This window comes from Cebus imitator, unplaced genomic scaffold, assembly GCF_001604975.1.
Source record: "Cebus imitator isolate Cc_AM_T3 unplaced genomic scaffold, Cebus_imitator-1.0 Scaffold132, whole genome shotgun sequence".
Classification (NCBI taxonomy): Eukaryota; Metazoa; Chordata; class Mammalia; order Primates; family Cebidae; genus Cebus; species Cebus imitator.
This window is the reverse complement of record NW_016107447.1, coordinates 3,515,091-3,531,733: the sequence shown is the minus strand read 5'-3', so window position 1 is coordinate 3,531,733 and position 16,643 is coordinate 3,515,091. Positions and strand designations below refer to the sequence as shown.

Here is a 16,643-nt window from a genome sequence, read left to right as displayed (position 1 = left end):
GCCACCGCACCTGGCCCTTTTTCAGAGTTCTTTACGCACGATCTCATTTGCTGCTGCTCCCATTTTGTAGATGAAGTCACTGAGGTTCAGACGGGAGTCCTCCCTTGCCCAAGGAGTCCTCTGGCTCTGGAAACCAAGCTCTTCAAAGCCACACTGCACCCCCGTCGTTATTGGCACATATGGACTTTTTACACTGTGCACCTCTCACAGCTTCACAGCCTCGTCAGTGGTGACACTTTGGGGCTGGATCATTCTTTACAGGGGGAGGAGGGCCGTCCCAAGCATTGGAAGATGGTCATCGCTGACCTCTGCTCGCTGATGCCTGTAGCATGTTCCCCCACCCCCAGGTCGTAGCAGAGAAAAGTGTCTCCACACACTGCCCAGTGTCTCCTGCGGGGCAAAATCACCCCTGACTCATTGTATTCTGCCCACGGGCATGCTTCTGGCTGGCAGCTCTACCTGCTGTGTTGACCCATCTTTCCAGCACGTAGCACTGTCCCGCAGTTACTATAATAGAAATTCCTTCCTTTTTTTTCTTTTTTTTTTTTGTTGTTGTTGTTGTTGTTGTTGTTGTTGAGACAAGGTCTTACTCTGTTGCCCAGGCTGCAGTGCAGTGGCAGGATGGCAGGATCTTGGTTCACTGCAGCCTCTGCCTCCACCTCCCGAGCTCAAGCGATTCTCCCACTCCAGCCTCTTAAGTAGCTGAAACTTCAGGCATGCATCACCACACCTGGCTAATTTTTTGGTTGTTTGGTAGAGACAGGGCTTCGTCATGTTGCCCAGGCTGGCCTCAAACTCCTGAGCTCAAGCAATCTGCCTGTCTTGGCCTCCCAAAGTGCTGGGATTAGAGGTGTGAGCAGTCGCACCTGGCCTAGAGTCCCTTTCAGTAAGACATGCAGTGGCCAGCTCTCCGGCACTCCTGCACTCCTGGGCGAGAGGTGTGAGGCTTAACATTCAAGGGCACTGCCCCACCTTGTACGGCCTTTGTACCTCAATCAGGTCCACCGACCAGCCACCCTGTCGGCCGCTGCTCACCGTGTGCACACTCTGGGCCAGGTACTGAGCTGGGGCTACAGTGCGCAGGCAAGGGTCCTGCCTTATGGACCCCACACCCTAAGCAGGGAGATGAGGATAAACAAGGAAACAAATGCATCTGTAGGATAATTTCAGAGAGTGCAGAGTGCAGTGGAGGAAGTAAAAACCCCGGGGAGTATAGAGGGATGGGCGATCAGGGGCAGCTTCTCATCTGACCTGAGACACCAGGGTGAGGAGGAGACAGCCCATGTGAGAGGGAAGGGGCAGGTGCCCCAGGCAGAGGGAAGAGCAGGGCAGGTAGAGAGCCTGGCTCGTAGGGAGCGCAAGGCCTGGAGAAGTTAGAACAGAGTGAGCCCAGCAGCATGTCCCTGAAGGGAGATAACCTGATGAGTCTTGGGCTCAGAAGGGCCCTCTGGCCATTTGGGGAAGTCTGTTCTGGGAAGGCAGTGGAGACAGAAGTCCAGGTGGAAGCTGGCTGTGAGAAGGAAATAGGTGAAGACGAAGATGGGCTCCTGTCTTTTGGGGGATTTTATCACCCTGTGGAAAGCCTCTTCCATTTGGATTCCCAAACACCAGGGCGCAGAAGGGCCAGGACGGGAGACCTGAGGGTCCAGGGTGCAGCTTTTGAACAGCCGTCTCACAGGGGTTCTCGTGGCTCTCTGAGCATTCCTTCTGCTTCTGTGTCTCCCCAACCCATGACTCAGAGTCCCAGGGTAGAGTGATTGGCCAGGCTTGGTCACACACCTGCCCATTGGGTGAGGAAGGGCACCTTGATTGACAGTGGGGGCTTTTGTGTTTGGGAGATACCAGGGGTGCAGTGGCTGTGGCTCTTCAGAAGTTACGTGAAAGAAAAAGGAAAAAAAGAAGAAATGGCGTATGTGTTTATTCATGCATGTGTGTATATGTGTGTGTTGTATACTCATGCATGTGTGTATATTCAAGCATTGTGTGTTACATTCATACATGTGTGTATATTCGTGCATTGTGTATATTGTGTATTAATGTATGTGTGTATGTGTGCATGTATATGCATGTGTGTGTAACTTGTATGTCTGCACATGTGTATGTGTCTGATATATTTATGCATGTGTATATGTATATTCATTGTGTATATGTGTGTGGTGTATTCATGTATGTGTGTTATATGTATGTTGTATATTCATGCATGTGTATGCATATGTATCTCATATTTGTGCATTGTGTATATGTTGTGTATTCGTGCATGTGTATATATGTGCTTTTATTTTCATGCATTGTGTGTGTATATGTACATGTATATCCATGCATTGCATATATGTGAATGTTGTATATGCATGTGCATATGTGTCCCATATATTCATACATATGTGTATATATGTTATATATTCACACATGTATGTGTGTTTATATTCGTGTGTGTGTATATGTGTATGTTGTGTATTTGTGCTTGTGTATATGTATTCATGTATGTGCGTATATATATGGGTTGTATATTTATGCATGTGCATAGACGTGTGTGTATACTGGTTCCAAAATATGAGGACAAATTGCCAAATCAAAGTGAATAAATATTTAATGAAATGGTGTAGCATGATTCAGCGAGTCAGCTCTGAAACATTTGGACTCTTGGAGAGTTGTTTGTCAATTACCTTTAATGTAGGATGTGGGTGGAGATGGTGTGGGATGAACATATACTGAAAGTTGCTGATGTCCTTAAAAAAGCCCTGTTGATATTTCCACCCAGATGGCCCGTTGTGGGGGAGAGAAAGTCCTTGGAAAGCAGTGGGTGCTTTATGTCCTGTCGGCTGCCTCTTGGGAGTCCCCTAGGACAGGTTGGGTCCTGTCTCACCTTTTGCATGCCTGTCAGCTCATCTGCATGCATAGCAGTGGGTGGTGGCGCACCGTCGTCTCACTCATTGCCAGCAAGCACGGGACGAAGTCCCTTGTCCCACAGCTAGGAGGTGGGAGATCCAGGATTCAAACCCAGACAGTCTGACTGCGGAGACACTTTAGCCACTCTGCCACATCACCACCTGTGTTACTGGGGAAAGGGGGGAACTAATGTCGGGAGGAGCAGTGTGTTCCTGTGCCGGCCCAGCATAGCAGGGAGAGGTGGCCAAGGTTCCCAGTGGTTTCCGGTTGCAGGAGCCCTCTGTTTCCCCCATTGCCCTTGGCTATCCCCAGTGATACCTTGAGTGTCCCTGTACCAGGTTTATCACCAGCTAATCTTAGTCTCTGGTTGCCACGAGACACAGCTCTCACACACCACAAATGCAATTATCACAAGGCAATTTCAGTTAGATTTGGGGCTGGGAGAGAGAACAGAAGGGTCTCCTCCTCCCGTCAGGCTCGGAATCGTTCCCCAGCAGCACTTAACTCAGACAAATGGAGAGGCAGCTGTGTGGAGCCTCCACCGCAGAGCTGCCTGCAGGGGAAGTGGCTGACCTGCTGGGTCACGAAGCAGGGTGCAGGAAGGATTTAGGGGGCTAGCGATCCCTGCCAAGGGGGCTGGGGGACTCCATTAAGCCAGATGTTAACAGCAAGAAGTTGGCTCTACAGCGGACCCGCCCATTGGTGGATAATGAGAATATAACCCTTAGTAGGCATTTGCTGTGTGCCAGTTCCAAGCAGTGTACAGCCATGTGTCACATGATGGGGATACATCCTGAGAAATGTGTCATTAGGTGATTGTGTCATTGTGCAAAATCATGGAGTGCACTTACACACACCTAGGTGGCATGGCCCACTACACACCTAGGCTCTGTGGTGCAACCTATCATTCCTAGGCTACAGACCTCTACAGCATGTGACTGTAATGAATCCTGTAGGTGATGGTAACACAATGGGAAGTATTTGTGTGTCTAAACATATGTGAATGTATTAATAGAGTACAGTAAAAATATGATATTAGTGGGTATGGTGGCTCATGCCTGTAATCCCAGCACTTTGGGAGGCCAAGGCAGAGCCCAGGAGTTCCAAACCAGCCTGGGCAACATAGTGACACCTCATCTCTACTAAAAATTAAAACATTAGGCTGGGCCCAGTGGCTCACGCCTATAATCCCAGCACATTGGGAGGCCAAGGTGGGTGGACCATCTGAGGTCAGGAGTTTGAGACCAGCCTGACCAACATGGTAACACCTTGTCCCTATTAAAAATTTTAAAAAAAAATCATCTGGGCATGATGGCAGACACCTGTAGTCCCAGCTACTTGGGAGGCTGAGGCAGGAGAATCACTTGAACCCAGGCAGCGGAGGTTGCAGTGAGCCCCAATCATGCCACTGCACTCCAGCCTGGGCGACAGAGTGAGACTGTCTCAAAAAAACACATTAGCCATGGGTGGTGATGTGCATCTGTAGCTGCTCAGTACGCTGAGTTGGGAGGATCGCTTGAGCCCAGGAGTTTGAGGTTTCAGCGAGCCATGATCACACCACTGCACTCCAGCCTGGGCATCAGAGCAAGATCATAGCTCCACAAAAAGTTATTGTAATGTTATGGGACCACCATTGTTTATAGTCCGTCATTGGCCAAAATGTCATCTATACATACATTCTCATAGCAACCCTCTGAGGTAGATATTGTTATTAACTCCATTTGACAGCTGGGGAAACTGAGGTAATAAGAGGTTAAAAGACTTGCCTAAGGACCCAGGGCTTTGAGTGTCGTAATATATTTCCACTAGCTCCTTTAATATGAAGGGCTTTCTTTTTTGTTCAGCATCATTTCCTTAGGAAGATAATCCTTTTCATCACAACTACTACTTCATTTGTGTCACGTAAGTCTGCCTTCAATTAAGGTCTTCTGGTTATGTATAGAGTCTGTCAAACATCAACACCATCAACATTCCCATGGTCAGCTTCCCTTTCTTCTACAATTCCACTTTACTTTAAAGCTTCCATTTCAGCATCTTTACTTTTCATTTCTTCACTGGGCTTCATCTCTGTTGGCCAGTTCTCTCCTTCATGATCCACTTTTGTAAACTGCCTTGTAGATGTATGACTGAGAGACAAGGAGGTCACACCACTACACGCTTTGCTGTCTGTGCATGAACTGAATCACAGAAGCACAGTGACCAAACACCTGTAATAGACTTTGTGAGAAGCCACATGCTGGGCCATTGATCACAATGTGCATCTGTCATATACAGCGACCTGTGCACTGAAGGGTGAGCAGTGACGTTTGTCCTTTATGCCGTTCCTCACAGTTAGTAATATAACCGTGGTAGCTAAGTTTAACCCGTGTTGCAGGGGCACTGGTGTTATTTAACTGAGCTGTGAACGCTAAAGCTCGTGCATGTTGGAACCATGCAGGGTGAGGGCAGCCTGTGACTAACTGCTCCTCTTGTCATCATTGTCTTTGTCCCTTCCATCCTCATTGTTGTGTCATTGTTGCTTTTCCTTTGCACCACAGAGGCCCATGCGCCATCCTAGCCAGTTTAGAATCCACCTCTAATTAACTGTCATCACTTCTCCCAGGTTACCACCATCCTATTTGAAATTCCAAAGGGATCCTTTGTTGCTCACAGGGAATTTTGCTTTACACCAGGGGCGTGTAGACCCTTTCTGCAAACAGCTGCATAGTAAATATTTTAGACTTGCACCCCCACCTCCACCACCTCTGTTGCAACAACTCAACTGTGCCATTGTAGTGTGGATTCAGCCATAATGATGTGTAAACAAATGGAGTGGCTGTGTTCCAATAAAGCTTTATTTATAAAATCAGGCAGCAGGCCAGATGTGGCTTGCCAAACCCTGTGCTGTGCTAAGCATCTTGGGTCTTTTAATTGCAGGTGAAAGCACTCAAACTAAGCAAATAAAACAACTCAAAAGTGGAGTGGGTGTGGCTTACGGATTTGCATAACTCAGTGTCTCTCAGCTTCAGCACTAGTGATATTTCGAGCAAGATACTTCTTTATTATGGGTGCTGCCTTGTGCATTATTGGAGTTCTAGGAGCATCCCTGCCCTCTGCCCGCTGGATGCCAGTAGCAGCCCTTCAACACCCAGTTGTGATAAGCAAAAATGTCTCCATTGCCCAATGTTCTCCCTGATTGAAAACCACTGATAAATCTGAAAATGCTGGCATCAGAACTGGTTTCAGGCCAGGCATGGTGGCTCACACCTGTTATCCCAGGACTTTGGGAGGCCGAGGCAGGCAGATCACCTGAGGTCAGGATTTCAAGACCAGCCTGGCCAACATGGTGAAACCCCATCTCTACTAAAAATACAAAAATTAGCTGGGTGTGGTGGCAGCACCTGTAATCCCAGCTACTCGGGAGGCTGAGGCAGGAGAATCACTGGAACTCAGGAGGCGGAGATTGCAGTGAGCTGAGATCACGTCACTGCACTTCAGCCTGGGGGACAAAGTGAGACTTTGTCTCAAAAAAAAAAAAAAAAAGAAAAGTGGTTTCAGGTAAGAGTGGATCCCCAGGGGCTCAAACCAGCATCTCTCTCTCTCTGTCTGTCTCTGTCTCTCTGTCTCTGTCTTTCCCACCTCTGCATGTTTCATATTGCTTCACACACACACAGACTCCTCCCTCTTGGTGGCAAGATGGCTGCCAGCAGCTTCAGTTACATATGCCACCAGCTCCAATCCCTGAGGAAGAAGACATTCTCTTTGCTGGTAGCTCCCCAAAAATCCCAGGACTGACTGTCTGCAGTTGGCCCAGCTTGGGTCACATGCCTTTCCCTGGACTAACCAGTTTGCCCATGATCACCAGCGGAGTGTGGTACTGATGGGTCAGTCAAGGATTTGCACACATCCCTGGAGTCAGGACTCAAGGTCAGCCCGTGTGTACTTAAATAAGGAAGTGTCGGTGCCCAAAGGATACCAGTCAGAGCCAGGCAGGTGAGGCCTCCACCCAGTGCCTGGCACACAGGAGGCAGTAAGTGCACTGGCCGTTCAGTGGATGCCAGCCAGCTCATTGTCAGTGGCCTTTCCTGGCTTGTCATTAATTCCTCTTAATCTGCCTGCCAAATATTCTACCCCCACACCAGCCCCCAGCTTGCCCCTCCTCTCGTGCTGTCCCCGCCTCCAAAGCTCAGCGAATCCAAGCTTCCCAGGCACCAGCCACCTGCCACAATTCGGGCTGTGCTTTTAATCCTGGTTTTAATTCTAGCTTGTTCTCTTGGCTGTGTTTCCCAGCCCAGGAGCCCCAGGGCCCATGCTAATTTGCTTCTCCCACCTCGACTGGTGCTGGAATAACCATTTTTAAAAGGGCCTTTGGGAAATCTAATCAAATGAGAGCAAAATCTAATTTGGCACTAAAAGCCTCTGACAAGTTATTTTCTAGGGCCTGGTGGAGCCTGAATAATACACTCTTTTTGGGTTTTTAAGGGCTGGGGACTGGAGAACGGAAAGACATGTGAAAGGGGAGATTCTAGCAGAGGAAACAGCTTGGGACATGCTGACATCCGTGGCATTGAAAAGAATGAGCAGGAGAAGGACTCCCACACACTCCCCGTGAAGAAATTCTGATCCCAGCAGCCAGGCCAACAAGCTAAACTCTAGCATTCATCAGAAAGACCTTGGCCCAAGTCTGCGGGAACCAGTAGGTTCACCGGGTGGGGACTTGGAAGATGCGGGAGTGTGGCGGGGAACCTAGTTCCCCAGTGGGGAGTTCAGTGCAGCCTTTTTCTCTGGCTTTGGGTTCACTTTTCTGCAAACTGAGGGGGTGAAAAATCTGTGCTTCTTAAATGGCGTGTGGTCTGGGCTTGGGACATGCTGACATCCGTGGCAATGTGTCAAAAGTTGTGGACCTGTTTCCAGGAAAATGCACACAGAAGGCACAATCTGGCAGGTGACATTCCAGGAGCGGCGCACACCCTCATTCGTGTTCCCCATCGTGTTTCCTGTCACCACACCTCATTACAGTCTCCAGGGCCCTATGGGATCTGTCTGCTCTTCCCTGTGATGTCATTCCCTCCCGTCCTCACTGTCCCCCTTGGGTTCCTCGATGCCCCCACGCTTGTTCCGACCTCAGGACCTTTGCACCTGGCCGTTCCCTCTGCCTGGAGCAGTTTTCCTCGCATCCCCTCTGCCTCCTCCCCATCAGCCCAGCGCGGCCTCTCACAGCAGCAAGTGGGGCCACTCTGCCCCGTCATTCTCCTCTGTCTTCTTCATTACATCCGTCACCATTTCACACTAGAACATCAGCTGCCCGAGGGCGGAGGAGTCTCTGGTGGTCTTGTTACTCCTGTGATTCCAGTGCTGGGACAGCTCTCTGCATGCCGTAGGTGTTTAATAAATACTGTCAAATGGATATAGGCATGCATCCCTTCCCTAGGGCAGCGGGACCCCAAATTCAGCAAGTTCAAGTGCCACCATCACGATGTTTACCATGCCCAGGTATGCCGATTCTGTTATCATTTTGCCCCAAATGGTTTTACGCTTTGGACTTCAGTTGTTTCAAAAGGAATCTTTTTCATCACTGCCAATATTGTTTGCCATGAGTAGCAAGTGTTGGGGCTCTGTAGGGGATGTAAGCAAAATGCAGGTAATAAAAGCAAGATCTGGTATAAAGAAAGTGATTTTTTTATTCCAAAGCTAGCTTAGGAGAAAAAGTACAGTCTTCCTGCCTTAAGGGTACTGCTTTGCTTTTGGAGCAGAAAGGAGGTGCTTTTGTTTGTTGGTTGGTTGGTTGTTTTGAGACAGTCTTGCTCTTGTTGCCCAGGCTGGTGTGCAGTGGCCTGATCTCGGCTCACCGCAGTCTCTACCTCCCAGGTTCAAGCAATTCTCTGGCCTCAGCCTCCCGAGTAGCTGAGATTACAGGCATGTGCCACCACATCCAGCTAATTTTATATTTTTAGTAGAGACGGGGTTTCTTCATGTGGGTCAGTCTGGCCTCAAACTCCCGATGTCAGGTGATCACCCACCTCAGCCTCACAAAGTGCTGGGATTAGGAGTAAAACGGGGCCTGGCATGAATGGATGGCACACAGGGGAGGAAGTGAGTGGTGGGGGGTCCGCGTATCTCACTCGAATTCATAGTCTGCTGGGAAGTCAGCTGGCAGCCACTGGTGCCTTTATGAGTGGAACTAGGTTGTAAGGGTGGCCAGAAGCTCTCCACCTGGGAGGGGTTTTGCAGCTGGCATACTTTGGGCTGTAGATGGACCATTGTCTCTCCGGGCAACCTCCCAGTGAGTGAGAGTTCTGCCCCAGAGCCTCTAAGCGCATGGCTAGATGAACTTGCCCTGTAGAGAGTGTCTGGTGTAGAGGAGGTACAGGTTATAATTGCATTTCTAAAGGGCTAAGTGGGAAGTGAGGCACAGGGGACATGGAGAAAAGAGAAGAGTAAAAAATAATAAAGCTCACTCCTGTAATCTCAGCACTTTGGGAGGCCGAGGCAGGTGGATCACCTGAGGTCAGGAGTTAAAGACCAGCCTGGCCCATATGGCAAAACCCTGTCTCTATTAAAAATGCAAAAAATTGCTGGGCGCGGTGGCTCAAGCCTGTAATCCCAGCACTTTGGGAGGCCGAGGCGGGTGGATCACGAGGTCAAGAGATCGAGACCATCCTGGTCAACATGGTGAAACCCCGTCTCTACTAAAAATACAAAAAATTAGGGGGCATGGTGGTGGGCACCTGTAATCCCAGCTACTTGGGAGGCTGAGGCAGGAGAATCACTTGAACCCAGGAGGCAGAGGTTGCAGTGAGCCGAGATCACACCACTGCCCTCCAGCCTGGGTGACAAGAGCCAGGCTCCATCTCAAAAAAAAAAAAAATAGTAACAACAAAACTCATCTTTTCTTAGAAAAATAGGAATACCAATTTATGAAGGGGTTTATTAAAATTTACCCTCTTCCTTGTTGAGGTCCTGAGCCAATTAAGAAATCAAACCCAAGAGTCAGCAGATGACAGTCAGCACTGTACTCTGATGAATCTGGTGCAGGCTGGGTTTGAGGGCATGGCTTCCTTCTGAGGGTGTTTGGGCTTCCTGACCAAACTCCAGAGTGTGGCAGACTCACCACTGACACAGGTCCACACCTCTCCTCCCCATGCAGACAGGACAAGCCTCCTGAAAACTAGCACTCCCTGGGGGCAGCTGACTCCCCAGAGGAAAAGCAAGGGAAGGATTGGGCTGGGCATGCCCAGTTTGGCCCTCCAAATCCACTAGACACATGCCAGAGGTCAGCAAGTCACTGCCCATGGACCTCACCTGGCCTTCCATTTGTTTTTATAAATAAAGTTTTATCAGAACAGAGCCCCACCCACCTGTTTATGTCTTGTCTGTGACTTTTTTTTTTCTTTTTAACAATAGCAGGGTTTCGTAGTTACCACAGAGACCCTCTGACACACAAATCCTAAAATATTTACTATCTGGGCTTTCACAGGAAACGTGTGAAAGGTGACCTCTGCTGTACAGCTAGTGTTCGACTTACAACCACGATTGGTTCCGACAGACCGGTCGTAACACGATTTGGTCGTAAGTTGAGTAGGCTATATGCACGCGGAGATGGTAGTGCTGCCGGAAGCTGGTCCGCACTGTCGTACGCCCAGCTGGGCAACATTTGCGCTGCCAGATGCGGAGCAGTCGTGGCTAGCGATTGTGGTCATAAAGTCGAATGGTCGTAAGTTGCATAGGTCGTAAGTCTATCAATACCTGTATATTGTTTGTCCCCTCAGAGGAGGTACAGGACAGCATGGAGAGAGGCCAGGAGTGTTGCCGAAGCAGAGCCCCCAGCATGGAGGGCAGTGTCAGAGGTGGGGGACGAGGTCACTGCGTTTAGGAAATCTTATTTCCTGAGCTGCACTTGGTCTCCAGGGGTCTTCTCACAAAATGGCTCTAAAGACCTGAGGGTGAGCTGCTGGAGCGTGGGACTATGGGCAGGTTTATTTAAATAAGATAGGGTTTCTCAGCAGAGCATGGTGGCTCACGCCTGTAATCCCAGAACTTTGGGAGGCTGAGGCAGGTGGATCACTTGAGGTCCGGAGTTTGAGACCAGCCTGGCCAACATGGGGAAACCCTATCTCTGCTAAAAATACAAAAATTAGCCTGGCATCGTGGTGCACACCTGTGATCCCAGCTACTCGGGAGGCTGAGACAGGAGAGTCGCTTGGACCCAGGAGGCGAAGGTTGCAGTGAGGCGAGATCACGCCATTGCACTCCAGCCTGAGCGACAGAGCAAGACCCTCTCTCAAAAAGAAAGAGGGGAGGGGAATTTCCCGGATTAGGCACTGCTGACATTTTGTCCTGGGTCAGTCTTGGTCGTGTGGGGCTGTCATCTGCAACAGAGAATACTGAGCACCATCCCTGGCCTCCACTCCCCCGATACCAACAGCACACCAAGTTCTGATGAAACCAAAAATGTCTCCAGACGTTGCCATGTGTCTCCTGGGGACAGAGATGAACCCGCTTCCAGCCAAGAGCCACTGCTTTGACAAGCTGGATGCATCAAGGCCCCTCCAACATGCCAGGTGCCAAGAAAGAGACGTGCAGGCCTTGAGCTTGCCCAGGACTCCCATGCTGCCTCCCACTCAGTTACTCCCTGACACCCAGCCAGGGACGCCCAGTTGCTGTTTAATTAGGCACCCACCACCTAATTACATTTCGCTCTGAAAACTGGATGTGACTCAGACTCAGAGTCGGTGCAGCCGGTTCCCCGCCTCCTCCTCTGTAGAACGCCAGGTTCTTTCCATCTATTTTTGTTCCATCCTCCCACACAAAGGGAGGTTCCACCCAGACCTTACCTCCGAGGCTGCTGGGGGATCCTCCCTTCCTATTCTCACCTCCCCTGTGTACCCAGAGCCTTCTGCCTCTGGAGCGGCCACCTCCAACCCTGCATGGTGGGCAAGTCATTTAATGAGGTGCTTCCCCTTGCCGTGTACTTTGGGGGTTCCAGAATCCAGCTGCTTGGGTTCCTAAGGGGTCTTCCCACTCCTGGAATGTGTCAGCCACCTGCCAGGTCACCAGGAAAACCCCTGCAGAGGGAACCAGCCCTATCGAAGCTCACCCAGGCCAGGTGGCTCTCCCCTTTCTCTGAGGACACAGATGGAGGGGTTATCTTCTCCTCTGGGGGTACCAGACCCCCATCCCACCCACTCTCCTCCTTCCTCTGGGCGTTCACCTCCCCTGCCTTTCTCTTCCCCTCCTGGGTTCTCGGCCGAGCACCCAGCTGTCTGTTAGCAACATCTCCTTACATCCCTACAACCACCTTGAATGCCTGTATTCTGCGTTGTCAACAATACTCATCAGGAATCTCGGTGCCACAGTATCCTCATCTAGAAAGAGAGGACTAGAATACAATTGCTGTCTCTAGACTCAGATTTTCCCATTTCTTAAATACAGCTTTATAGATTATGATTTTTTTTTTTTAAACAGAGTCTCTGTCGCCCAGGCTGGAGGGCAGTGCAGTGGCGCGATCTCGGCTCACTGCAACCTCTGCCTCCCGGGTTCAAGCAATTCTTCTTCCTCAGCCTCCTGAGTAGCTGGGACTATAGGCACGTGCCACCATGCCCAGTTAATTTTTGTGTTTTTAATAGAGACAAGGTTTCACCATGTTGGTCAGGATCGTCTCAGTCTCTTGACCTTGTGATCACCCACCTCGGCCTCCCAAAGTGCTGGGACTGCAGGCGTGAGCCACTGTGCCCAGCCTATAGATTATTAAAAATTGCACATGCAAGCCAGATGCCATGGCTTATGCCTGTAATCTCAGCACTTTGGGAGACTGAGGCAGGCCGATTGCTTGAGGTCAGCCTGTGCAACATGGTGAAACTCCTTCTCTACAAAAATAAGCTAGTCATGGTGGCATGCGCCTGTAGTCCCAGCTACTTGGGAGGCTGAGATGGGGTGAGCACTTGAGCCTGGGAGGTTGAGGCTGCAGTGAGCCGTGATCGTGCCACTGTACTCCAGCCTGAGTGGCAGAGTGAGACTTGTCTCAAAAAATATATATATACATGCGAAATAAAAACAGAAGAGAAAGAGATCTTGCCTGTCTCCTCATCACAGATAATTTTTAGGCACATTGCCTTCCTGATGAATTAGGATGATTTTCTTTAAGCTTTGTCATTGATGTAAAGTGTGCATGTGGAAAAGTGCACGGCTCCCAGATGATCAGGTCAGTGAGGTGTCACCAACTGAACCACCTGCTCCAGCAAGAAACAGAACAAGACCATCACCCGAGAAACCCCCAAGCTCTCACCAACCCTCCCCCTGTCTCCAGGACACCCACTGTTTTTATTCTAACACCATAGATTAGTTTGGCCTGTTCTTGGATTTCACGTATATGAGATCACACAGCATGTATTCTTTTGTATCTGGTTGATTTCTCTTAAGGTTCTTAGGTTGTTGAGATGGATCAATGTTCTTGAATGTAGCACTGGGTCTTTCATTCAAGTTTCAGTGTAGTCTTCCATTCTAAAAATATGCAACAATTTCTTTACCCATCCTTTTGTTGATAAACGTTTCATTTGTTTCTACTTATTTAGTATTATAAATGTGCCACCATGAGCACTTCTTACACCTGACTTTACGTGAATGTGTGAGTACTTTTCTGTTGGGTAAATAACCAAGATTTAAATTGCTGGATAGAAGTTATTAATGAGATCAGATGTAGCAGACACAGCCAAAGAGGTTCCCCCGTGGATGGACCAGTCGGCTCGAGTTGTCCCACATTCCCACCAGACTCAAGCGAGACCCCGTCTCCAATAAAAATTTTAAAAAGACACACTATATTGCAAATGGCTTTAATATTTTGATAACCATATTTCCAAACAATTGATTTTCTCTGTAATCTTGTATCTTGTATTCAATGCATGTAAGAGGGCTGGAGATGGGATCCATTGCTCTGCGTCCCACAGGGCTCCATGGCAGAGCAGGTGTGCGTGTGCGGACCTCGGGCACATAGTGGTTTAACACTAAGTGTTGCCCATTTTTTTAATGTTAGCCATTCCAGTTTGCTGTGTAGTAGACAGAATCCAAGGGATCCATGAACTTCAGTGGGAAAAAAATTGCAGTCTGGTTTTCACTAACCTACAGCTGAAATTTAGCATTTGCTTCCAGTATGAACATAGGCCGTAAACCACAATTTGTTGGCAGAATCTGTAGTTTTGTCATCTGTAGAAATCACCAGTATTGTAATGTCCCATTGCAGTTGTTGCAGATATGGCAAAATCAAATATTTTCACGCTTAACTATTTTGAGATGATCGCTCTCTGCAAGGTGTTAAAAGACACACTAGGCCAGGTGCGGTGACTCACGCCTATAATCCCAGCACTTTGGGAGGCCAAGGCAGCCGGATCACTTGAGGTCAGGAGTTCCAGACCAGCCTGGTCAACATGGTGAAACTCCATCTCTACTAAAAATACCAAAAATTAGCTGGGCTGTGGTGGTGGATGCCTGTAATCCCATACTCGGGAGGCTGAGACAGGAGAATTGCTTGAACCCAGAAGGCAGAGGTTGCAGTGAGCCGAGACCGTGCCATAGCACTCCAGCCTGGGCAACAGAGCAAGGCTCTGCCTCAAATAAAGGTGAAAATAGAAGACACACTGTATCGCAAATGCTTTTAATATTTTGATAACCATATTTCCAAACAACTGACTTTCTCTGTAATCCTGTATCCTGTATTCAATGCATGTATCCATTGGCTCTTCCAGCGGGCTCCATGGCAGAGCAGGTGTGCGTGTTGAGGCCTCGGGCACACAATGGTTTAATAAACATCGTCAAGCACATTCTCACGTGGCCTCCTGATCCCATTCCCTCCGCAGCTTTCTTCGGGAAGTATCTTAATGAATACAACGGCTCCTATGTGCCGCCCGGCTGGAAGGAGTGGGTCGGACTCCTTAAAAACTCCCGCTTTTATAACTACACGCTCTGCCGGAACGGGGTGAAAGAGAAGCACGGCTCCGACTACTCCAAGGTAAGCCACGACGTCTCTGGGCCTGGGCGAGGCTGCGCGGCCCAGGAGCCAGACTGCCTGTGTTCGGATTGTGACTTCGACACTTAAATGTGTCACCTTAAGCATTTTACATACATCTCCTTCTTCTCCCTTTTTCACCTCTCAGCCAGGCACAGTGGGTCATGCCTGTAATCCCAGCACCTTGGGAGGCTGAGGTACGCGAATCACTTGAGCCCAGGAGTTCAAGACCAGCCTGGGCAACATGGCGAGAGCCTGTCTCTACAAAAAAAATACAAAACTTAGCCATATGTGGTGGCACATGCCTATGGTCCCAGCTACTGGAAAGGCTGAGCTAGGAGGATTGCTTTAGCCTGGGAGTCTGAGGCTGCAGTGAGCCAAGATCTTGCCACTGCTCTTCAGCCTGGGTGACAGGGCAAGACTCTCTTTAAATAAGAAAAGAAAAGAAAAATGTGTGCATTTCTCAAAGAGTAGTCTCTGTTTCCAAGAATTTGGTTTTTTAACATTTTGCTGAGGCAGAATATCCTTACAGAAAATATATATACAGAGTGTACCATTCAAAGGCTTGTCGTAAAAGCAACAGACGTGTAATGAGCACCCAGCTAGGCCAAGAAGAGAATGTCACCACCACCCCCAGCAGTCCCCTCATGGAATTCCCCCCACTCGACACCCTTCCCACGAGGATGACAATGATTCAGACTCCCAGCGTTATAGATTCACCCTGCATCTGGCTTCTCGTGCCCAGGATTACGTTGACTTCATTTTCGCCACACAGCGCTCCATCATGCGCTTACACCACAATTTGTTTATTTCTTCTACTTTTATTGGGCATTTATGTACATCCAGTTTGGGGTTATTACAAATGGTGCTGCTGAGCAGAGTCTAGAACCTGGCTCCGGGTAAGCCTGCGGGCTCATTTCTGTTATATATGTTCCTCACAGCGGCATTGCTGAGCACGGGGCGTGTGCGTGTTTAGAGTTGGTGGGTGCTGTCTGAGCATTTGCAGAAATGCTTGATCCTCAGTCATAGTTTTTTCTGTTTATAATTTAAGATTGACATGAGGTAACATACACAGATCTTAAGTGGATGGCTTGATGAATTTCCACATACGTGTGCATCTGTTTCACCACAGCTCAGATCAAGACATAGAGCATTTCCAGAAGGCTCCCTGGGACCCCTCTCCAGTCATAACCCCCACCCTGGGGATGACGTCTAGGTCAGGAGTTTGAGACCAGCCTGGCCAAAGAAGAAGTGAAACCCCATCTTCACTAAAAATACAAAAGTTAGCTGGGTGTGGTGGCGCACACCTGTAATCCCGGTTACTCGGGAGGCTGAGGCAGGAGAATCACGCAAACCAAAGGAGGCAGAGGTTACGGTGAGCCGAGATCGTGCTGCTGCACTCCAGCCTGGGAGACAGAGCAAGACTCCCATCTCAAAAAAAAAAATGTTGTGCCAGTTTACACTCCCAGCCAGAAATGGGAGGTGCTCTGCCTCCCTTATCAACACTTGGTGTTGTCTTTTTTAACAGGGCTGCTTTGCTGGGTGGGTAGTGGTATTTGATTATGGTTTTACCACAAAAGTTTTTGAGGGTCACATGAGTTAACACGTGTAGGACATTAGAAGAGCCCCCTTGCATGTAATAAATACTCAGTATGTCGTAGCTTACATCAGAGCAACAAATGTTTCTGTAAAGGGCCAGATACTAAGTATTTTAGGCTTAACAAGGCATACAGTCCATGTTAACGCTGCTGAAGTCTGCCGTTGTATGAAAGCAGCCACA

The 16,643-nt window shown here is 49.0% G+C and overlaps 1 protein-coding gene across 1 annotated transcript in view; it reads left to right on the top strand.

The window, feature by feature from the left end:
* The window catches only part of SULF2 (sulfatase 2), a 131,443-nt gene that overhangs the window by 69,381 nt on the left and 45,419 nt on the right, over positions 1-16,643 (top strand). Inside the window, exon 4 of the mRNA XM_037742978.1 lies at positions 14,715-14,866. Within this exon, the coding sequence (XP_037598906.1) occupies positions 14,715-14,866 (152 nt within the window). The remainder of the gene's footprint in view (positions 1-14,714; positions 14,867-16,643) is intronic.